At 35.0% G+C, this 24,709-nt stretch overlaps 2 protein-coding genes, 1 non-coding gene and 1 pseudogene across 3 annotated transcripts; all 4 read right to left on the bottom strand.

Annotated features, from left to right (window-relative positions):
- Positions 1–2,129: 2,129 nt before the first annotated feature.
- LOC108870530 lies at positions 2,130–3,548 on the bottom strand (annotated as a pseudogene).
- Positions 2,130–5,548, bottom strand: LOC103849188 (glutathione S-transferase T3-like). Its single transcript, XM_033289624.1, has one exon. The coding sequence runs from the start codon at positions 5,498–5,500 to the stop codon at positions 4,559–4,561; it is 942 nt and encodes a 313-aa protein (XP_033145515.1). The 5' UTR covers positions 5,501–5,548; the 3' UTR covers positions 2,130–4,558.
- A 3,563-nt stretch (positions 5,549–9,111) lies between these two features.
- LOC103849189 lies at positions 9,112–15,359 on the bottom strand. Its single transcript, XM_033289625.1, has one exon. It carries the CDS (start codon positions 11,794–11,796, stop codon positions 11,209–11,211), a length of 588 nt encoding a protein of 195 aa, XP_033145516.1. The 5' UTR covers positions 11,797–15,359; the 3' UTR covers positions 9,112–11,208.
- A 5,104-nt stretch (positions 15,360–20,463) lies between these two features.
- On the bottom strand, positions 20,464–20,570 carry LOC117133872. The gene has a single exon (XR_004457912.1). It is a non-coding gene; the product is annotated as a small nucleolar RNA R71 (small nucleolar RNA).
- Positions 20,571–24,709: the final 4,139 nt, after the last annotated feature.

Below are 24,709 nucleotides of genomic sequence, written 5' to 3'. Positions count from 1 at the left end.
CATTAATGGCAATCCTAATGATTAATATCACAACTTAGCAATATATAGTTGGGGATAATCCCTCATAACCTATTTAAGCCCTATAATCTAACAAGAGAACTACTCAGACATGATTAAGCAATTCATAACATCAAATAGGTATGAAAACTGCATTAGAATAATAGATAGATATTAATGGAGTTCCAATCACAAATAACTTTGGATCCTCTCTCCAATCTATTAAAATCCTAGAAAACCTTTGCTGTGAAAATAGTAAAAAAAAAAAAACACACTTGGCCTCTAACATGTTGGCAAAGCTTATATAATTAAGTTAAAACTCGTCAGGGGTAATCTTGTAAAGTGGTGAAGACTTGGGCTCTAAGTCGGCTGTGACCAAACGGGCTTTCTGCGCGCTTCGCTGTCAATCGATGTCAAGATGTGAACATTGATTGATTATTCCTCTTCATTATCGACCGATGGTCAAGCTCGATGGTCATCTCGGGTGCTTACTCCAAATATCTCCAAAATGCTACAAAATCATCACTTTCCTCCAAATCACTCATGATCCTATAAATACTCTAAATAGACTCTATAATATAATAATTAGTAATTAAACACTTATAAACCATGGGTAAAAGTGAGTCAAATCCATAGTCTATCAGAAGACTAGACTGAATATCTACCAGAGAGAGTCTCAATAAGTTTGTAGCCACTTTTAGAATCATACTTTCCATTTTTTGAGAATCCCCACCAGACAGATTCTGCTCTCAAGACGTGGAGCTTGGTATTGAGAACCAATGCGATCCTCCTCTACAATTACTTGTCGGAACTGCCAAACATTCTAAGTTCCTAAGTTTCAGTCGATAATATCATTGGCCATCTACGTAAGGTCAACCGTAGCATCTTTGCGATAACACGAAGGTCTTGGGATCAGATCCATCACCAGTTATGAACCCACACCCTTGTATCCATTCCATCGCCAATCTGTTTCACTAATCCTTACTTCAATAACTTCTGTCCATGCATTATACTGCGCCAAGCGTATGACAGACGTGTCCCAAGATACACTCCAGGAAGGAGGATAAAACAAAGTAGCGATGTCTCAATATAAGAGCCAACAATGAGTTATGAGAGCTCCATAGTCTCCACGCCTGCTTTGCGAGCAGAGATTGATTAAAATTTTCAATGTCTCTGAAACCATGACTATCTTTCTCTTATCGTTACATAGCTTTGCCAAGCTACCCAAATAAATTTTCTCCGAATGTTTCCACTACTCCACCATAATTCAATCATAGCACTTATCAATTTGGTATACACATCCTTAGGAAGCTTGAAGCATGACATCTCAAATAAAGGGAGAGACAAACTCACCTGACTTCAGTAGATTTTCTTTACCTCTCTAAAATAACAATTTAGCAAACTAGCGTTGAATTGCCTCTTTAACGAAAATAAGGAGCTTTCTTTTTGAACCCTGTAACATTTCAGAAGACTCATGTAAGATCCTTTTCCTCCTTCCTTATATATGAACAACTGATTTGACTTCAGTTTTTGTAGAATCAGAGATCAGTAAAACAAGGATCACCGAAGACTTTTGGTGGTTAACAATTTGACCAGACGCCTCACCATACATCTAATGCATGACATAATCTCCCCAAATTCTTTAAAGGTAGCTTTACAAAGTAATAAGCTATCATCAACAAACAAGAGATGGTGGACCGAATGATGAATCCATAAGCTTAACTCCATGGAGACTACCAGTTTCGTCAGAGACGTTTAGACAACTCATCACTAATGCTTCCGCATATAAGGTGAAGATAAATGGCGACAGAGGGTCGCCTTTGACGTATACATCATTGGGGTTTTATAAAGCCATGTAAATTACCATTCAACAAAACCAAGAATCTAACATGTAAAAGAATGATAATTCACGTATAAATATAAGTGTAAATAGAATCTTTATTAGACTATATACAAAAGATTCAACACACAACACCCTCCACATCATATTCTCTTTCTTCCACATCAGTTTCTCTCTCTTCCACTTAATAATTCAACACCCACTCATTTTCTATACTCTACAATGGTTTGTTTCATAAAATTCAACACCCTACCCTACCAATTTTATTTTCCATATTTTTGTTTTGTTTTAGATTTTTTGTTTTGTAGTTACATATTAATAATAATTATTAGTTTAAACTAAATTATAATATTTAAAAGCTATATAAATGATTAATTAATTTATGTTTAATTTTATAATTTCAATAAAAATATCAATTATTAAATATAACAAATATAAAGAGCTATTAATAAAAAAATAGAATTACAACAACTTAAAATTCAATACAATACATTAATAAGCATACAACACAAATAATAAAACACACATAGCATAATTAGTACAATAAACTTAACTCACAAACTTAAAAAGATTTCTAACCACGGAACATTCTAAATTTTTGCCATATGTGTTTGACTAGATCTGCTTGCAATTTGTGATGCACGTTTGAATCACGCAACTCAGACCTAGCACGAACGTGATTAGCAAATGCAGGTAACACTTCGGTCGAGAATGGTTGTGGTGCATTAGATACACTTGCCTCAGGTTGATCATAATCAGTCCAGTGTTGAGCATATGTATCTCGTTCATCCTCGACAATCATATTATGCAATATGATACTCGACCTCATTATGATAGCCAAATCAGAAATTTCCCACAAGCGAGCTGGTTCGCGAATGATTTTAAATCGAGCCTGCAGCACTCCGAATGCACGTTCAATGTCCTTTCAACATCCCTCTTGAACTTGTGCAAATAACTTGTCCGGTTCACTTTGAGGAAGCCTAATCGATTTGACAAAAGTAGGATAAGAAGGATAAATACCGTCAGCTAGATAGTACGCCATATTGTAAGGTCGTTGGTTCACGAAGAAGTTAACTTTTGGAGTATTTCCTTGTTCAACAGCATCGAACACTGGTGAACGATCTAGAACGTTTATATCGTTCAATGTGCCTGGACATCCAAAAAAAGCATGCCAGATCCATAGATCATGGGTTGCAACCGCTTCAAGAATAACAGTGGTAGTTCCCTTATCTCCCCGAGTATATTGTCCTTCCCACGCTTTAGGACAATTTTTCCATTCCCAGTGCATGCAATCAATACTCCCAATCATCCCCGGGAACCCTCGCATTTCACTAACATGCAAAATTCTTTGCAGGTCATCTTCAGTTGGGGCTCTGAGATACACTTGCTCGTACATTTGTATGATTCCCTTGCAGAACCTACGCAAGCACTCCAAAGCTGTTGTGCCTCCAATTTTGATGTATTCATCAACTGCGTCGGCCGCCATACCATATGCTAACATTCGCATGGCTGTGGTACATTTCGCTAATGGAGATATACCTTCTTTATTAGCTGCGTCATATCGTTGAGTGAAGTAATCGTCACTTCTTGATAGGTCCCCTACGATTCGGAGAAAAACATCTTTTCGCATCCGAAATCGTCGACGAAACATTGTATCGTCATATGTAGGTTGATTGGAAAATTAGTCGTCAATCAATCTTTGATTTGCCGCTGCATGATCTCTCTTGTGGTATCTTCTCTTGCTTCGAGATGGATAGTCTTCCTCTATTTTCTTTCGATGCTCACTAAACTGGTTGAGAATATACATTTCTTCAATTTCAGATTGTTTTTTGTAAGCTTCAATATCAAAAAAAAGTTCTGATGGATCCATATCAAAAGGAATTTCTGATGGATCCATTGTGGTTTTGATACATCAATGAAAGAATGAGTTCATATTTATAAGACAATGAAACCGATAGATCATGTTGAGTGGTTGGAAGATAATATTTTTACATTAAAGAAAAAGTCACGGGCACTTGACAGTATTATTAAATCACATTGTGTGGCTAGAAGATAACACTGATAGAAAAGTCACGGGCACTGAACAACATTATTGAATCATGTTGAGTGGTTGCAAGATAAAGTTATGCATTTAAAGCCAAAATTGACGGATAACACTGATAGAAAAGTCACGGGTACTGAACAACATTATTGAATCATGTTGAGTGGTCGCAAGATAACGTTATGCCATTTTTAAAGTCACAGGCGCTTTAAAATCATGTTGAGTGATTGGAGGATAAGATTTTATATTATTAAAGCATAACAAGAAAATATATTATTAAAGCATCAACTGACAACAACATTATTAAAGGAGAGAATGACAAAAAAAAATTATGAAGGCGTGGAGTGCCATGACACAGACAAGCATAGAGTGGTATGATGCAAATAAGCATGGACGTGGTATGATGCATACAACCACTTTTGACCACAATTAATTTCCAAATAATTCATCGCTCAACTATTGGAACATATCTTTGCTCTTGTCATTGAGATGTTCTTTTCACTTAGCTTCAGCCACATTTTCATCTTCTTAGCCCGAGTTTTTTCTTTCATCAATTGGTTTGCCTCATCTTGCCTTTGGTTTGCCTCCACTTGTCTTTGGATTGCCTCTTTTCTCCTTTGGTTTGCCTCCTCTTGCAACATGGCTAATTTTTCCAAGCGTTCAAACTCTTGAGCCTTGATTTATTTGAATTCATTAAAATCTTCGTTGACCACTTCCAAGGCTACGCTCTTGCCTTTCTTTTTAGCTTTTTTCTTTGCTGCATCCCTTCCCATTGGACGAGCAGTGGATCCAACAGAGTTAGAGTCACTAGCATCACAATCGTGGGCTCTCTTAGATCCACTGCTTTTAGAGCCACTATTCCCTCCAACTTGACTACCATAACGTGGTTGATCACGGACAGCGATCCATTCTTTCATTAAATTGAAATTTCCGGTACCACCACCTGAATAGATTTCTTGCGCTTTCGCCAATACATCTTGCTCCGACCACCCACTTTGTTGCATACGCTTAGCGTTATCGTAAGCGCTAATCCATTTTGACAATTTTTGGTTCATGTAGTTGTAATGATTTCTGCATGAAACTCCACTGCGCGGAAGATCAAATGAGCAATGTTCATTACAATACTCAACAATTTTGCCCCAAAATGATTCACTTTTCTGGTTTCTGCCAACAACGCTGTTTGTTCCATATTTGATCCACCCACTCAATAGCACCAAATTTTGCTCAGTTGTCCATTTGACGCTTTTTCGGGTAGCAGAGGCTGAACTGTCTGCTCCAAGAGTTGCTTCATTAACTCCACTTATACCACCAAGAGTCATTTGTGTAGAAAACTCGGGAAATTCAGTTGCTCCAACATTCGAAGCAATTTTCTTATCCTTTGGAGTAGAAGAATAAGTGGGTGGTTGAGATGAATATGACATTGGCGAACCATAATATGGATGGTAGTTTGGAACAGCCGATGGCGTGAAAAAACTTGGTGGAAAACCATAATTTGGTATGTTTTGGGGTTGGTTGGGGTTAGGAAACGGATTTTGGAATGGATAGTTGTTGGGATTCGGATAGTTAAAAGGGTTGTTTGAAGGGTTTTGGATATTATTAGAAGAATTTTGGTTGGGATCCATTTTTTCAAAGAAGATAGAAAAAATATAGAAACGAGAGTTTTTTTTTTTTGACGTCAAAAGGCCATTCTATTACTCAAACTTGAGGTGGTCTGGGTAACCAAACCGGAATAGAACAACCAATAAAAAGTAACTCCCTATGGAAGGATCTTGCAGTCTTAGCTAAAAAATCTGAAATCTGATTGCGCGCCCGTGGAACATGAATGATGCTGAAGTCCAGGAAGCATATCTGTAATGTCTCTATTCTCTCCAATTCTGTCGCAAAGCTTGGCCAATCTTGAGGGTCCTTTAACATTGCAATCAGCTCGTTGCAGTCTGTCCCAAAGTTCTGGCATGTTGAATGTTGAAGCATATTTTCCATCGCCCACCGCAGTGCTTCTACTTCCGAATGCAAAGCTGATTCACGTCGAGTGAAATTCTTTGTTCCCATAAGTTGAATATTCCCAGCACTGTCCATCCATACCCAGCCGCATCCGCTAAAGTAAGCAGAAGATGTCCAAGATCCATCTAGCAAGCATATATTACCCAAACGTATGACTTGGGCTATCTTAGGGATATTAGCTTGAACCACTGGTTGTAACACTGGTTGTACCGCTTCATTAGCATCAAACCATGCTTGACATTCACTCTCTGCGTGTCGAACTAGCTCCAATGGATCTCTATCTATTCCTCTGAAGAGTTTGTCATTTCTAGCCTTCCAAATGTACCATAATATCCAGGGATAAGGATCCCTGTCTCGTTCTGGCTCGATGATGCTATTCTTCCTCCAAAACAGATAATCCATATTTGTGTAGACACTTGATACTGGGAATATATCAGGGCTTGTTGGAGTCGATGATAATGACCAGACTTGAATAGTTGGCGGACATTCAAAAAATGCATGGGTCACAGTTTCCTCTAATTCTCCGCATCTTGGACAGTAATTGTCACACCTCATATTGCGTCTTGTCAAGTTCCTCGTTACTGCCACATGACCAGTCAACAATTTCCATATAAGATGACATATCTTCTTTGGCGCCTCTACCTTCCAAGCAAAGGCTTGGAGCTTTGTGATGCTCGGCTCTATAACTTCTTTCTCTGTTGCTGGTTTTAATACATTTTGTGCCACCCAATAACCAGATTTAACCATGTATTGGCCATTCTTTGTGTAGACCAATATTCCACTCCTTCGATGCTTGATCAATAAGATCGCTGACTCTCATATTAGGGTGCATGACTGGCACTATGGAGTTAGCTGGTCTCGCGGAGGTCGTTGGAATCCACGGATCTTCCCACACCTTAACTTCATATCCGGAATGAATTTTCTGTCTGATCCCTAATAGTAACAATTTCCTGGCTGCAATAATGCTCGTCCACACATAGGATGGGTTGTTAGCAGTATCCACTCTTAGTGGAGAACTCAATCTATAGTATCTTCCCTTCAAAACCCGTGCAACTAGGGAATCAGGGAACTGAAGTAGCCTCCATAATTGTTTAGCCAACAGGGCCAGATTGAACTCATGGATCATACGGAAACCAATTCCACCCTCCTCTTTTGGTAAACAAACTTTCTCCCGCTTCGCCCAGTGTATCCCTCTCTTTGGTGGATTTGAACTCCACCAGAACTGTGCAATGGCACTGACAAGGTTTTCACAAATCTCTAGTGGGAGCAGAAAAGTAGACATAACGTACGTCGGTAGAGCAAGCAAAATGGATTTAATCAACACTTCCTTTCCACCTTTTGAGAGCCATCTGCCTGTCCATCCATTCACTCTATGCATCAACTTATCTTTCAGAAATGCAAAAAGTTTGCACCTAGATCCACTTATGTCTTCTGGGATACCAAGGTAAGTTCCTATTCCTCCTTCATTCTGTATTCCAAGCACATCTTTAAGCTGTTGTCTAGTAGCCGCATTAATCCGCTTACCAAAGAGTAAGGAAGATTTATCAAAATTAATACATTGTCCAGACGCTTTGCCATATTTCCTGATTACTTTCATTACTTCTTCACATTCACGGGGCTCCGCCTTACAGAAGAAAAGGCTATCATCAGCAAAGAGAAGGTGGGATACCGACGGACACGCGCGTGTAACGCGCATCCCTGTTATCTTCCCTTGGTTCTCTGCATGATTGAGAAGGCTAACGAGCGCTTCCGTGCATAGAATAAAAATGAAAGGAGACAAAGGATCTCCTTGACGTAATCCTCTCCCTGGAACAATATTTCCTCTTGGCTCACCATTCATAAGGACCTTATATTTCACCGACGTAATACAACGCATTATCCAGGCAATCCATATCTCTGAGAACCCCATTTTGCGCATGACAGCTTCAATAAAGGACCATTACATCCTATCATATGCCTTACTCATATCTGTCTTGATAGCCATCCTTTTACTACGTCCACTAGGTTTAGTTCTAAGAGCGTGGAACATCTCCTGAGCAATCATAATGTTATCTGAGATCTGTCTCCTAGCAACAAAGGCTGACTGAGTCTCCGATATCAGTCCTGGTAGCACTTTCTTTAATCTTTGGCATAAGACCTTAGAGATTATCTTGTAACTGGCGTTACATAAGCTGATGGGTCTAAACTGGACCATTTCATTGGGCCTCGTTGTTTTCGGGATAAGACATATATTTGTATCATTCAGTCCATTCGCCATCGTCCCCTCGAAAAGGAATTTATTAACCATAAGAGTTAAATCCTCCTTTATAATATCCCAGAATTTCTGATAGAAAAGTGCAGTCATCCCATCTGGACCTGGGGCCTTTTCCGGATGCATAGCAAAGAGCGCTAGTTTGATCTCCCATTCAAAGACCGGAGCTGTAAGATTGTCGTTCATATATCCAGTGATCGTCGATGGAACCTGAGAAAGTACGTCTTCAATATCTTCTGGATCCGATGATTCAAAGATCTGTCTAAAGTAACTAGTAGCAATGGCTACTAATCCTTCTTCGTCCCCAACTACGGCTCCATTCGCATCTAGGAGCTGTGTAATCTTATTTCTCGCTCTCCTTTGCTTTGTTAAGGCATGAAATTTTTTTGTATTTCTGTCCCCTTCCCTCAGCCAAAACACCTGACTCTTCTGTTTCCAGAATAATTCTTCTGCTTTAAGAGCATCAGAGAGATCCTTCAGCGCTGCTGCAATTTCCTCAGTTGTTGCATTATCATCAGCATACAGACCCTCCACTTTTTCCTTAAGCTCCTCCACTAATTTGGCCGAGTTCACATTATGTTGTCTCCTCCATTCACTCAAAGCTTTTCTGCAACTGGAAATATGTTCCATAATAGTCGCATTAGGAGGAAGATCAGGAGATTTCCATCCATCAAGAATAACTTGCCTTAGCTCGTCATCATCCAGCCATCTTTTATCAAACTTAAACTTTTTCGATCTCTTTATTGGCTTTATGAGTATGTCTGCAAGGATCGGACGATGGTCCGATCCCCATAGCCTCATATACTTCACAGTCGAGTGAGGAAACTTTTCGTGCCAATCTGCATTGCCCACTGCTCTATCTAAATAGAAACGAGAGTTATAAGAGGCTAAAGATGATTTTTTTTCTATGTTCAAATCTAATGAAACAAGTCTCTATTTATAGAGTATGAAAAATGATAAATTTTGATATAATATTTTTTAAAATAAATATTTTAATATAGAATAATTGAATGAAATAATGTAGAAGAGGAAAAAAAAAAACACAGCCAATCAAAGAAAAGTTGGCAGAACCACTTTCTCTTTGGCCAATGTAACTATGCCACATCAGACTGTCTCTCTCCCTCTCAACGGGTTTAATTTTTTCAGCTAGTTGTGTGTCAAGTCATTTTAAACATATGATTAAACACACCACTGCATCTGGTCAACTGTTGAATTAGTTTTTTCAACACGCCATTGCACTTGGTCTTAGATGCAATATAATATATATACAAATATATATATATATATATATATAATTTTATTTTAAAATAAAATATTTTTTAATTATTATAACCAAGTATGGTGCAAAAAACTTCATAGTTTTGTATATATTTGCAAGTTTTCAGATAGTGATTTTCAATATTCGATTTACTTTCACCCTACCAATAGTTGTGATAGTTGTTGAAATCCAAATTTATAGCTGTGATCGTTGTCTTACAACCGTCACGTGCCAACCCATTCAAAAAATGAAAATACAAGTCAAATAGTAATTTACTGAATTTAACAACTCGATCGCATTTTAGTCAATGTAATTTACTGGGATATTGATCATTATTTATTAAACTAAATAGTTTCAGTTATTGATTTAAATTTTGGGAAATTACCAAAGCGAAACAAAAATTTAGGATGGTTGTCCCCTTAGTATAGTAATTTACTGAATTTAACAACTCGATCGCATTTTAGTCAATGTAATTTACTGGGATATTGACCATTATTTATTAAACTAAATAGTTTCAGTTATTGATTTAAATTTTGGGAAATTACCAAAGCGAAACAAAAATTTAGGATGGTTGTCCCCTTAGTATAGTAGCATCACTAAGTTGTCCCTATAATATAATATTGTTCATAATACCAAAACTAACCTTTCATTAAGCATATATTAAAACTATTTTTAACAGTTTAATGAAAAAATATAAAAATAAAATATTGTAGAAAGACAAAATAAATGTAAAAACAAATAAAAAGAGAACAAAAGACACTCGAAACCAAATATCCCTACTAACCCTAATCTTCTTCCATATCAAAATCCTCCACAACCATTCTTTTAAAATTTTCTAAGGTAGAACTTGATTCCAAGAGCAGTAGCCTACCCCTTTTGTCATCACCCAAAAAAACTCATCTTGTGGTTGCACCAAATTTCCAAACACCACATGTTGTATAGATATGCATCATAGAACAAGAGTTTGTGAAAATCACAAGACAAACTATGGGAAAATCATAGATTGATGAAGAAGAAAATGATTTTTTTTTTTGATATTTTGGCAAAGCAAATCGATGAAAACATGTTTTAGGAAGTTCGAATATTTTTAGAATATTTTTTTTTAACAGAAACTTCCTTAATTTTCGAAAAACAAGTTTTCTTATCCGTAGAAGAAAAAATCTTGAATGCATTTTCTATCTCATGTAGACTTACGTGTTGTATTTAGATTCCGCATTTCCGAAATTTTAGAATACTTCATAAAAGTAGAAACTGCATTTGAGAGAAAAGTAGATCTTTACAATTAGTAGAATTCGCATTCCCATATTTAGAATTTTAATTAAAAGTAGATTTTTCGTTTAAAAAAAAGTAGATGAATTTGTTTATTCTGGAATTCGTTTTCTACTAACTCATTTTCCGTAGAAGACACATTCTACTTTCAGCAGAACAAAATTTAAAAATTTTATTTATCAAGTTTTTCGGCTAAAAAAATATATGTGTTTGTGTATATTGGTGTTTTATTAATTGTTTATATTTTTAAAAAATTTTTATTCATAAAACTATTTCTTTCATTAAATTTCAGAAAAAGAAAGAATAAAATAAAAAAATGACAAAATGGACAAAATTGGTTTTATACCAAAGAGATAACTGTGATAAATTTTTGTTCCGTTTTGACAACAATAGCAAAACCCCACAAGGCTGGAGAAAAAAAAGAAGTATAAATTGCAACTACATAGTTTATTAAAAACACACAGAAAACTTGTGGCGTGCAAAAATAGCGGAATAATTACTTTACATACAATCGTTATTCCCTTCGTGGTTGTAGAAAATATGAACATGTATCAGGCTTTGAACTGAAACCTGGAACATTTGATGGATCCGATTGAAATATCGATTTCGATCAGATTATCATCTTCAGACTCGGCTAATAGTTGGATATGCCCGAAATCTTGATGTACAGTCATAGTACTGAATTGCTGGCCAACGTAGTGACCGCTTGGTAAGGAGAGTTCTATAAGGCTTTCCTCATCAGGAATTGTTCCCTCTTCTTCATCTTTATTTCTGACAATATCATCAGTGCTCGTAGATATTTCGATGTTTCCTAAAGTGTCTTGTTGACCAAGATCCTTAGCTTGAACCTTGGAGTCTATCATAGGGTTTGGTTTTTGGATTGTGAGAGGGAATAAGAAAGAGGAGAAGAAAAAAGAGGAGAAGAACACAGCAGCTGAGGTTAGGATGATTTGCGAGAAATCAAGCCCTACGATGTGAAGAAATGGTGGGGCGATAAAAGACAACCATGAAACTGGTTTCTTAAAAAGTAATGAAATAAAACTCACTCCATTTTTCATTAATGCGTTCTCAAGATTTATCTGAAAGCAATTACTTTGTAGTTCCACCAAAAAGGATAGAAGAAACAAGAGTTCAACCATATTATAACCGTCAGATGCAAACAATAACAAAAAGAAGAAAATTAGATTTGATCAAAATACTTTTGGATAACAAAAACCCTATAAAAATTATATGGGTTGATGTAAAAAGCAGAAAACAAAGAAAAGAGTGATTGCTTACGATCTGAATTACTCAAACGTTCTACTTCAAATCATGAAGCGGGGAAAGGGTTTATAATTGGGAGATTAGAAAGAATTAACTAGAAAAGCATAACATATCATTTTCTTTACATAGAGATTTGAGGAGCAACAGCTCGATCCCTAAGTAGTCTACCTGGCGAGAAACTAGAATCCCGAGATTAATTAATCTCAATAACTTTTTGGTCACTCCTTTTAATATTTATAATCAAGGGTGCGCGGAACGAAATAGTTTATTAGATTATTTATTGTATGTTGTACTAAGAGATCTGTTGTATAAGTTTTTTTGGGGGATAGACATTCATATATCCATTCGGATTAAGTTGATCCATTCGGATTTCAGATTTTTACAAATTTTGGTTTGCATTTGGTTCGAATCATTGCGTGTTCAGTTCGGATTCGAGTTCCTATACCTATTTTAATTATGTATTTTTTTAAAAAAAAATCCAAATATATTTAAATCCTCAAAATCCAAAAATAAAATAATATAAATCATAAAAAAATTGAATAATGTAAGGCTAAATATTTAAATTTACATAAAAATTAGTTCAATTTAAATATTTGGATGGAGAACAGTAAATATTTTCAGTATTTTGAACACTTTAATGTTATTTTTAGATATTTACTTGTGACTATGTTGATAATTTTCAGATATTTTCATATTTTTGAATAACTAATAGATACACAATTTAAAATAATTAACATATTTAAGTATATAATTTTGATTTAGATATTTTTGGTATTCAAAATATTTTATTTTGGATCAGATTCGGGTTTGCTTATCTGAATATTAATTTTTAGATCCATCTAAGTATTTAATCAGTTTTAGTTTGTGTTTAGTATTACTTTCAAATCTAGTTCGGCTTGGTGCTTTGGATCCAAATATTTTACCTGCAGCTACTTTCTTGAGTTCTTCTACAAATATAAAGAAAAATAAAATAAATGTAAAACAAATATTATGAGCTTATTTAACATACATAATCATTGGTCCATACTTTAAGAATACTAATAAAAATGGTTCGGCGTCGTGTTAATATTGCTGGGCATGTTGCAAAATTGATAACATGACTAAGTTCGACAAGATACAAAACTTTCAATATTGTTGGGCATGTTGTAATACAATCTATAACCAATAGCATGTATTTTTTTATAAAGTTTCTTGATAAATATAATAAAAACTCTATACAATCGAGTGAAAAGTGTTAGAGTTGCGTGGAAAATAAAGTGATCTATTCACTCGGCATCTAAATTTTGTTTTTTGATCTATTTCATAAATTTTGATTTCTATTAAAGCTTTATTTTTCAAATTTTTTCTACCAATCTGATTATATTTATAATTCTTGGTATGATATGAAAACTCAGCAAAAAAAAAGGGGCAATATTTGGCTAAACTAAAGATCCGACTTTATGTGTGGTGTTCCTACCTAAGTTTCCTTAATTCATAACCAATCACAATTATTTATTTTATTCGTGTACAAAACCATCAACCATAGCTAAGTTCGGCAAGTTAGAAACTTTCAATTTTTAAAAACATTCTTATTCCAGTATTTTAGTTGATGTGAGTCTTAATGATTTTGTAATTTTTTTCTTTGAAAATAATATTTTACAAAGATAATTTTAGTTCACTAATAATATTAACCAATCACAATTATCTAAGTCTAGATCCTCGAAGGCTAACTCTCGTTGTGCGACCAATTTTTCTAGATAGACATTAAGATTTTATTCGATATGTTCACTAAGTTAATTAGGGCAAATTTTGTTGTGTCTAGAAACCTAGCTCAGCAGGATAGAGATCAGGAAACCAGTCACATTCTCGTTTTATTCCAATTATCCTAAGATCAAGTTACTAGTTAATTACTCGAAGAAAAAGCAGAAAGAACAATCCTAATGAAGGAGACACTGGATTTACCCTAGCATATATATCAATCACAAATTCATTAAAACCTTAGAAAATCCCTAAATCTAACAAATATATTACTCAGACATGATCATAAAAGAAGCAATAATAAAATAAAAAAAATGAATAATAGATTGAGGGAAAGAAATATAGAGGTTTCAATCAATCTTTGAAGAAGTTCTGATATTCTCTCCAAAATCTCTCTCTCAAAGTATAAAGTGTATCCTAAACATTGGCTAGAAAATAGATAGAAATAGGTTAAACATGCTCATGGGCTTATTTGCAAATAAGAAAATTTATGGGAAAATGCAATTGTTGAAAGTTTAGTCGGCTTCGTTATTTTTCATCAACCTCAATCGACGCCAAAGATACATTGTTTGACGCTCACAACATGTCTTGACTCCAATTTCTACACAGCTATGGGGTCTCTTCCTTTTAACCTCCATTTTTCTCCATATTTTCCAAAGTGCTCCAAAACTAACATGAACCTGTAAATGACGTAGAACAGACTCGAAATAGATAATAAGGACTCTAAACATAGCATAATATATGGCCTAAAACTGGTAAAATCTAGGATCTATCACTCATGCGGATAAATATTAACAACTTCAATGGCCCAACCAGTGAGAAGGCAATGGAGCATGAATTGAGTAATATTTTAGATGCAATACTGACCAAAAATTTTGATGGAAAAATTTAATGATTTGGCAACGAGAGATAAAAATATATATTTAACTCATTTGAAGTTGGATAAGTACCTAACTAAGGATAAACTAGTTAATCCTATTGGAAATACTGGTGTCTTTATTTACCAAGTGTTGAGGCTTGGATCCATGGTGATTATATGTGTAAATGTGTGATATTATTCTTACTAATCGACCCCCTTTATGCATTATATTCTCAGAAAAGATTTCAAAATATTTCTGAGTATTTTTGAAAAAGAATCACAAAGCAGATGTGATGAAGTGTCAAATTGTGAACTCTAAACCTATTAATAAAAAAAATTGACCTATTTCACTCAATTTTCTGCCAGTTGACGTCAAAGGGTATTTTGCTATGCAATATTTTTAATGTAAACTTTTTTATCGAGAAGCTTCTTGCGAGTTGGATAAATTTCTAGAATATTTGAGTCACAAGGTAGATTTACGTCGCTAGATGATATACTCAGCAGGATAAAGCTTAAAGATATAAACAAGAACCTCCTCACGTATAAAACGTGTTTCCTTACATATGGGAAGTTTAACACCTACAAAAAAACAATATTCAGAAGATCGAGACATACTTATAAGAAGTCCAAAAGATTTTTGGGAAAACTGTTTTTTTAGAGCAAAAAAATGGTAACTATGTCCTTTAGACTAATCTATATTTTGTGTCATGTTTTCCTATAACATCCTTTAATATTTTTGAAAATAAATTTAATAAATAGTTTTACAAACAAAAAAAATTTGGAAAAATTGTAACTTTTGATAAAATACCTATATGAACTTAGTGATATTTTTTCCAGTTATAAAAAAGTTAAAATTATAAATTTTATATTATGTTCTAAATAAAGTAGAAATGACATTCTACGAAGTAGAAAACGAAATCCACTTTTTTCATTGAATCTACAATGTGTAGAATACATGATCTACGTAAATAGGAGTATTCTAAAAATATTTAGAATACACATTCCGCGCTTAACCTATCATTCTAAAATCTTTAGAAATCAAAATCTACACATTAATATAAATCTAAAACACGTAGAAACCGATTTCTACAGATTTACTATAAATCTAAAACATGTAGAAATCAAAATCTAAACATTACTATAATTCTAAAAAACTGTAGAAACCGATTTCTACATATTAGTTGTATTCTACGGATAAGAAATCAGTTCCTAAAAATATGGAAACAAAATATTTGAGAATATTCACTTTTATATTTTGAAAAAAAAATCGATTTTTTTTAAAAAAAAATAAAAAAACGAAAAAGGAACAAAAAAACAAAAAAAAAAAACGAAAAAGAAATAAAAAAATAAAAAAAAACGAAAAAGAAATAAAAAATTACAATTTTAAGGGCATTACTGCCATTTTGAAAAAAATTAGTCTAATGGGACATAAAGTAGTATAGATTAGTATAAAAGGACATAGTTACCATTTTTTTGCTCTAAAAAAACAATTTTCCCAAGATTTTTTTCACAAATGTGGTTAACACTACCATGTTTAATAGGATTTTGTATTTTTGTTTTTTTTTTAATAATTGATTCAAACTACTATATTACTAGCAAAAGTTTCAGTTGGTTGCTATACCTTTTAATTTTTCAATAAAGCTTTTAATATCTACTATTTATTTCAATAATCTAATTATTTATAATGATGTGTATTTTCACCATTCAAAATAAAAATATTATGATTATACATTTCGCAATTGGATAAAAATATTGTGATTATATCTTGAGAAAATGGTAACAAATCAATAACATTAATCATACCAAAAAAATATATATTTCAATAATCTAATTATTTGTAATGATGTGTATTTTCACCATTCAAAATAAAAATATTATGATTATACATTTCGCAATTGGATAAAAATATTGTGATTATATCTTGAGAAAATGGTAACAAATCAATAACAATAATCATACCAAAAATATATATTCACCGACACAAATATTTTTATTGAAAATTAATGGTTTGTATTATCAAATATTATGTCTCTATTTATTATAAAACAAATTCCATCAAATCTACATTTACGTTTTCAATACGACTAGAACAACATAAATGAAGAATTTAATATTATTTTAATTAGCGATTTTGATTATATATTTGGTTTAAAAATAGTCATCGTGACTATATATTTCACCCAAAATATGGTAGTCATTTTCTTCTCACACCACATTATTTTTTACGATATAAGATTCATCAGATCTGCATGCATTCATAATTCTGTTGTTAACTAGGTTAAGATCTGCATTTTGTGCTGGACGAACCTTTGGTATACAAATATTTTTATGTATGCTATTACTTATTTTGCATTTTTTACATATTTTAAATAATCAATATTAACTATATTTTAAATAATTGAGAAACACGTAACTATTACATATATCATTAAATTGACACGAACAAATAAATTAAAATAATCATTTTTTATTTATTGACAATGTGTTATGATAAATAAATCAAAACAGCTTTATTTACCTATGTTCTATGGTATATAGTTAATTTTAAATGATATAAACATACATATATAGTATACTTTTAATATGGTTATCTATTAAATAAGACTTCATACTTTTGATGTGGACTTTACATAATTTTAGTAATTTATAATCTTATTAAAATTTCAATGCAAATTGAAAACTTGAAATATTAAGTTCTCAATAATTGTTCAATGCAAATTCATAAACTAAAATATTTATTTTATATGGTATATAATTTAATTTAAACAGTATTAAAATATATGTACTCTTAATATGAATGAATATTTATTAAATGAGAATTCCTATTCGTATAGTTTGATCATTTGTATCTTATTATAACAAAAATTGAACCATTGATCACATATTTTTAAATGTGAGACCTTTTAAACAATTTTAGTAATTAAATGTCATTTTCAAAATTTAAAATATAATATATACGAAAAAGTTAATTTTTGTTCTATGGTGAATACAATTTTTAATTTATTTTAATAATACAAAATTAAACAAAAATGATTAAAGATGTAAAATTTGTTACCAAATCTTTATTATTTAAAATCACTAATTGCAATATATATTTTAATCATATTAGGTAATTTTGTATCTTTTATTTAACGAAAGAATTAAAATATCCCTTTGTATATTAATATTAAAAAAAATTAATTAGTTTAATAAGAAGTATAGTATATGTTTTTTTTTTGATGAAATTTTAAATTTATTGATCATCTAGGAAAAATAATATTTATGTACAACTAAGGAATCTGAGTAGAAAGTAAACGTATAGACTGCATTTCTAACTATTCCCCATATGAGCCCCAAACAAACATTGCATCAAACCCCGAAGCTTCGGTTTCGCAGCATACCCTGTGGACAGAATGCGCTGCCTTATTGTTTTGTCAATGATCCTTGCTAGCTAATTCACTATCCTGAACCATTGAGAGTGTCTGCGATCATTCCTTTCACGCCATATGTAATATATTGTGACTTGGGACGAAAGCTTCAAGAGAATTGAGATTAAAAGACCATGAGAACCTGTCAGAACTGCTTGAACATTCCCATCCCAATCTGAAGAAGGATCTGGCTACAAAAGGGAGCCTAGGACCTGTAACCATAGTGTATAAGTATAGGGGCACACGAAGAACAGATGATCTCTAGTTTCCTCCGGTTCACTGATACCACTCAAATTACTCTAAGCAGTGTTACTCTTAGAGGTTCAGATGTAGTACTTAGGGATCGAATCCACAAGAAATTAGGGAACAATTAAATCTAGTGTTTATTAATTCTAAGAGTTGTAAATATTTAAATGAAATAGCAATAGTAACAAGCGAAGTAAATAGTAAATGTAACTTGGTTAGAAATAATATTAGATGCAGGGCCACTATTCAGGTGTTGGAGATTATAATATCTATAGATGCCTATTTGTTGCATGCATGATATGATAGAGCTCAACCGCTTAACTCAGTGATCAGCTGTCGCATGTTTCACTGGTTAACAAGCTAGATCTCGTGTCTCAAAGGTTAGTATGTTGACAACGAAAGAGTGTCGATCGATGGTCCTATAGGGACGTCGACCGATACACCTTTACCTACGTCGACCGATAGTCAGTTGAGGACATCGATCGACGGGTTCTAGCCAGGCCTATGCGCGAGTATGATATGCCCTATTAAGATACTAAATTGGCGGTTAGCCCTCTCTAGCAGCCCTAATATGATAGATAGATGTCAGGATGGGATAACAATGGTGCTTGAGTATGCAATCCTATGATCATGTTCTAGTTAGCAAGGCTAAAACAAGCAATGAATACAAATCTATCATAAATATCATAACAAGGCAGATCTATAGTTTGGGGCTAATCCCACAAACCTATATGAACCCTGGATCTAATAAATGAACTACTCAGACATAGCAAAGCAATTCATGACAATGAAGAAATGGGAATTCATAGTATAGATGAAAAGAAATGAAAACAAGGAGTTCCAATCACAAGTGATCTTCTCTCCAAAACTCTCTCTCTCTCTCTCTCAAAATAAAACTGTAACAAAAAGCTCTCTCTGCCGTCAAAACACTTAGGCAGTATATAATCTACTAGGTTAAAAACTTGTCAGGGTATTTTTGTAATTTGGCTTGGACTTGGGCTTCAAGTCCGTTGGATCCAAAATGTCGCATGTCCAATGTCTCGACATCGATTGATGGTACTTGTGTACATCGATCGATATTAATCTTCATTTGTCGAGACATCTGATGGTGTCGATCGACAGCACTGGATGCGCATCAATCGATTGTTCTTCCTCTCGTCGACCTCTACATGGTCAGCTCGGATAAAATGTCCTTTAAGCTCCAAAATGCTCCAAAGTCATAGCTTTATTCCGAAATGCACCTGAACCTGAAAACATACCTAAAAGAGTAGAAAACATAGATATATATATATAGTAAAACACCTATATACCATGGATGAAAACGGGTCAAATCCAAGGTATATCAACTCCCCCAGACTTATCCTTTTGCTTGTCCTCAAGCAAAACATACATGCAGTCCTCTGCTTTTAAATAAATAAACTTCTTAGTCTATCTTTATTTCTAATCCCTTAGATCTGTTGAGTAATCCTAGAGTCCTTATGGATTCGATCCCTAACTACTAAATCTGAACCTCTTATTTGAGAGAGTAATTCACTCCTTAGGGTAATTTTAGTGATATCAAATTTGGCGCCGTTTTCAGGGACTCTTTCTTATTACCATTAGATATAATTTAGAATTTAGTATAGACTTGTTACGAAAAACTTGCTAAGTTTTCTTTCTTTCTCTGTCTACATAGACACTAAGAATGGAGAACATAGAACTCGGCCGAGCATCGATCGACGAAGATGTAACGTTATCCAGCGACGTGGAGATCTAAGAATCGACTGACACGGAGCTCCCGACATCGATCGACACCGCCCAGCTGGAAGCAGGTAAGTCTTCTCTTACCGAGCTTATTAATGAGGAAGTAGTCCAAACTGAACCAATATGTCAATTAAGCAATGAAACTAGCCAAACTAAACAGGGGACTGAAATCCCTGTTAAGACAAATCCCACCTTGATAAAAGGTGAAGAGATAAGATTGTCTATGCAAGACTACGTAGACCCTGGTAGAACCTATTCCAATAGGTCCGCTATTAAAATACCAAGAGACAATACCAAGAAATTACGCAGATTACTACTGTATGGTTCGTCGAAACCCATTCCGTGTATCTCTCTCTGAGCACCCACAAGATCACATCGAAGGTTTGGAAGAATTAATCCCAGATGAATACAATCGTTGCAAACTACTCTCATTTTCCTTAGAGACAGAAGCTCTCAGATGGCTAAACTGTTTAACAACAGGATCCCTTACTTGTTGGGAAGAGATTAGAAACGCCTTCCTTAAGAAATTTTTCGATGATGATCGCTATTGGCAAGTAAGGAGACAAATCTTTATATTCCGCCAAGATCCACGTGAATCGTTTAAAAATGCATGGGGAAGATTCAAGAGCTATGAACTTGAATGTCCCCATCATGGTTATTCAGAACCACAATTCCTTAACATCTTCTATGGAGGTGTTAACCTGAGCTACAAGACCACACTCGACACGACGAGTGAAGGAAATTTCGTCACTAGGACCCTCGAAGATGCTAGACGCCTTATCGAAAATGTACCAATGGGAAAATCCTATGAAAAGATGGATGAAGAAATAGGAAATTCGATAAATTCAAAAGATAATGAGATCAAGAATTTCCTCAATTCACTCCACTCTTTTCTTCAGAATCAACACCGATCTGATATAGCCCAGATCAAAGATGATGCCTTGTCTGATATGGAAAATCAATTAGAAGAAGAGACAAAGCTATTCAGACCCCTATTTTGTGTTTAACATTTATAGTTTTACCCAAGCCTATGACATTGCTGTGAAATCACACACTGGAAAAGAAAAGTTCAATATCAGACAAACACTTACTGGCAACCGTAAAGCAAAGTCAGATTTTTACAGAAAAATAAATATGGTTTACGGAAAGTTAATGGGGAAAGCAGATTCTTTGGGTGAACTTATCCGAAAATTAGAAAGTCAAGTAGCTGAAACTGCGACTGCCATCAACAGAGAAACATGACGTCTTCCCGGGAGAACTGATTTAAACCTAAGACGTCAAGTCAGTGCCGTAATGTTGCGTAGCGGAAAACGTCTCACGACAAACACGAAGAGCAACACCAAAATTGGCAATTCTGCCAATGCTGATGAAACAGGCAAGAGCGATTCTCAGCCTATACTTCTTGATGACCCTGACCCAAAATCTTCTTGCGAAAACGGGAAGTCTACCGCTGAGATTAATAAGGAAAAGACTATAGACTTAGAAGTAGAAGACGATTCGGAAATTTAGGCCGAAATCGATCGACAATATGGCACCCACGTCGATCGACCAGTGGATCCTGTCGTCGATCAACATACGAATAACCCTATCGATCGACATCCCACTCGGCCCAAACCAACGATTGAGAGAGTCTATAGAACCCTACCTTCTTATCCTCCTAAATCGCAGACTAAGAAATCATTAGAATATGCGATCTGCAAGAAAGCATTGGATAAAATTACTGTGGAGATGTCGCTTAGTGATGCTATAAAAATAGCACCTTCGATAAAGAAGTATGTGAAGGATATGACGTCTCCAAATTATCCAACTGCTGAACATAGCGTGATGATGGTGTCAGAGGAAGTAAGCGCCATGATTCAAGGAGAAACTCCAGCTAAGAGGCCTGATCCTGGTAGTTTCGTCCTAGATTGCAATATACTGAACACACGTTTTCCTCTATCACTATGTGATCTTGGCTCTAGCGTATATCTTATGCCTTACACCGTCGCAGTAACCTTGGGATATAATGAATTTATGACAACTCCGATAACCTTGGTTCTAGCTGATCGATCTATCATGGTACCTGAAGGAATTCTCGAAGAAGTTCCCGTAAAAATTAATAATTGCTTCGTGCCTACGGATTTTGTTGTGTTAAAAAACAGACAAGAACCAAAAGACCCCCTCATTCTGGGTCGGCCATTCCTAGCTACGGCTGGAGCGATCATTGATGTGAAAGAAGGACGGATAAATTTGAACACCAGGGACATCTCGATGATCTTTGATATGGAAAAGCTAATCAAGCGACCCTTGATAGATGACCAAGCCTTCTATACGGAAGAAGTTTCTGAGCTGGAAAAGGAATCTTTCATAGACATGTGCTCAGACGACCCCTTTGAAAATGCTCTTACCCATGTAGAAAGGGAGATCTTAAGCATAGATATCAGAACAGACGATTACGTGCGACTGATGGATGCAAGTATCGAGGTTGCGAACATCAAAGAAGATGATGACTCAGACAATATCGTTGATCGATACCTCAGAGAGGCCGTCGATCGACAACCATCTTCATTATCTAATTGGTCTAAAGACAAAGCACCAAAAGTTGAATTATAACCCCTCCCTAGGGGTTTTATATATGCATTTCTTTATGACCAATCCTATCCTATTATTGTCAATGCTAATCTCACTAGCGGAGAACTTGCATTATTATTAAATAAACTACGCAAGTACATGAAAGCAATCGGGTATTCCCTCGATGATATTCCTGGTATTTCTCTTGATCTATGCATGCACCGTATTCATTTGGAAGACAACGCAAAAACGTTGGTAGAACAGCAAAGGAGATTAAACCCGAATTTAAAAGTAGTCAAAAAGGAAATCATTAAACTCCTAGAGCTGGATTTATCTATCCTATTTCAGATAGTAAATGGGTAAGCCTCGTACATGTTGCACCCAAAAAGGGAGGTATTACAGTAGTGAAGAACGAAAACGATGAACTCATCCCGACCCGTACCGTTACTGGACATATGATGTGTATCGACAATAGGAAATTAAATGCCGCTACTAGGAAAGATCACTTTCCCCTGCCCTTTATTGATCAAATGCTGGAGCGTTTAGCCAATCACCAGTATTATTGTTTTCTTGATGGATATTCAGGATTCTTTCAAATTCCCATACATCCAGATGATAAGAAAAGACAACCTTTACATACCCCTATAGAACGTTTGCGTATCGCAGAATGCCATTTGGTCTTTGTAATGCTCCCACCACCTTCCAAAGTTGCATGATGTCAATCTTTACAGACATGATCGAGGACTTTATGGAAGTCTTTATGGATGACTTTTCAGTCTACGGATCAAATTTTAAGAGTTGCCTCGATAATTTATGCAAGGTATTGGAAAGATACGAAGAAATGAACCTTGTCCTAAATTGGGAAAAATGCTATTTTATGGTTAACGATGGCATCGTATTAGGACATAAGGTTTCCGACGCTGGTATAGAGGTAGATAGAGCTAAAATCGAGGTGATGACCGGTCTACCAGCACCCAAAAATGTAAAAGACATGCGAAGTTTTCTCGGACACACCGGATTTTATAGGAGGCCGGATTTTATAGGAGGTTCATACAAGATTTTAGCAAGATCGCTAGACCTTTAAATAACCTCTTGTGCAAGGAAGTAAAGTTCGACTTTACCCTAGAATGCATGAAAGCTTTCGATGATTTAAAAAAATCCCTTATAACTGCCCCCGTCGTTCAAGCCCCCGACTGGAATCTCCCTTTCGAGATTATGTGCGATGCGAGTGATTTTGCGATAGGAGCAGTTTTGGGCCAACGGAAAGATAATAAGCTGCATGCCATCTACTATGCTAGTCGTACGCTTGATGAAGCGCAACGGAATTATGCAACAACAGAAAAAGAACTACTCGCCGTAGTTTATGCATTTGAAAAATTCCGTCAATATTTAATTGGCACACATGTGATAGTTCACACTGACCACGCTGCCATTAAATATTTGATGCAAAATGAAGATGCAAAACCTTGACTCATACGCTGGATTTTACTACTCCAAGAGTTTGATATTAAAATTAAAGATAAACGAGGAGTAGATAATGGAGTCACTGACCATCGTTCTCGAATCAGAATAGAAGATAACGTCCCAATAGACGATTTCTTCCCAACAGAGAACGTTGCACACATAGGCACATCTTTCGTAGGTCAAATATCTCTCACTTCCGATGAGACATCGATCGATGCGAAAGAAAACATATCGATCTATTCAAGTAGTGATACATCGATCGATAACGATAGTATCGCAACACCTCGATTCTCTAGTAACCACAATAACAGCACCTCGTCTATAAAAATAAATATTGACATAACGGTTAATGTTGCTGGTGATAAAATAAATCTCACACCTGATGAAGAATTGCAACTTGAGGTGCACGCAATTGGTAGAAACTCAAAAGATCGACTATGGTTTGCTGATATAGTCAATTATTTGGCAGCCGAAGTCGAGCCTGAAGAACTCAAGGGATATATGAGGAAGAAATTCTTTAGAGACGTTAGAAGATATCATTGGGATGAACCATACCTCTACAGGCACTGCTCTGATGGGATATACTGACGATGCGTATCCGAAGCTGACAATGTCATGGATCTGACTATGCAGGACATTTCGCCACCTACAAAACGGTTTCGAAAATCCTTCAAGCAGAATTCTGGTGGTCGACGACTTTTCGCGATGTCCATGATTTTATAACCCAATGTGACAGATGCCAAAGACGAAGAAAAATCAGCAAAATACACGAAATGGAACAGA

The sequence above is a fragment of the Brassica rapa genome, chromosome A04 (genome assembly GCF_000309985.2).
Source record: "Brassica rapa cultivar Chiifu-401-42 chromosome A04, CAAS_Brap_v3.01, whole genome shotgun sequence".
In the NCBI taxonomy this organism is placed as follows: Eukaryota; Viridiplantae; Streptophyta; class Magnoliopsida; order Brassicales; family Brassicaceae; genus Brassica; species Brassica rapa.
This window is presented reverse-complemented; position numbering and strand designations above follow the sequence as displayed.

Bases quoted from the DNA above. Each gene is read 5' to 3' on its own strand.
- LOC103849188 (XM_033289624.1), bottom strand. From the start codon at position 5,500: ATGGATCCCAACCAAAATTCTTCTAATAATATCCAAAACCCTTCAAAC.
- LOC103849189 (XM_033289625.1), bottom strand. From the start codon at position 11,796: ATGGTTGAACTCTTGTTTCTTCTATCCTTTTTGGTGGAACTACAAAGT.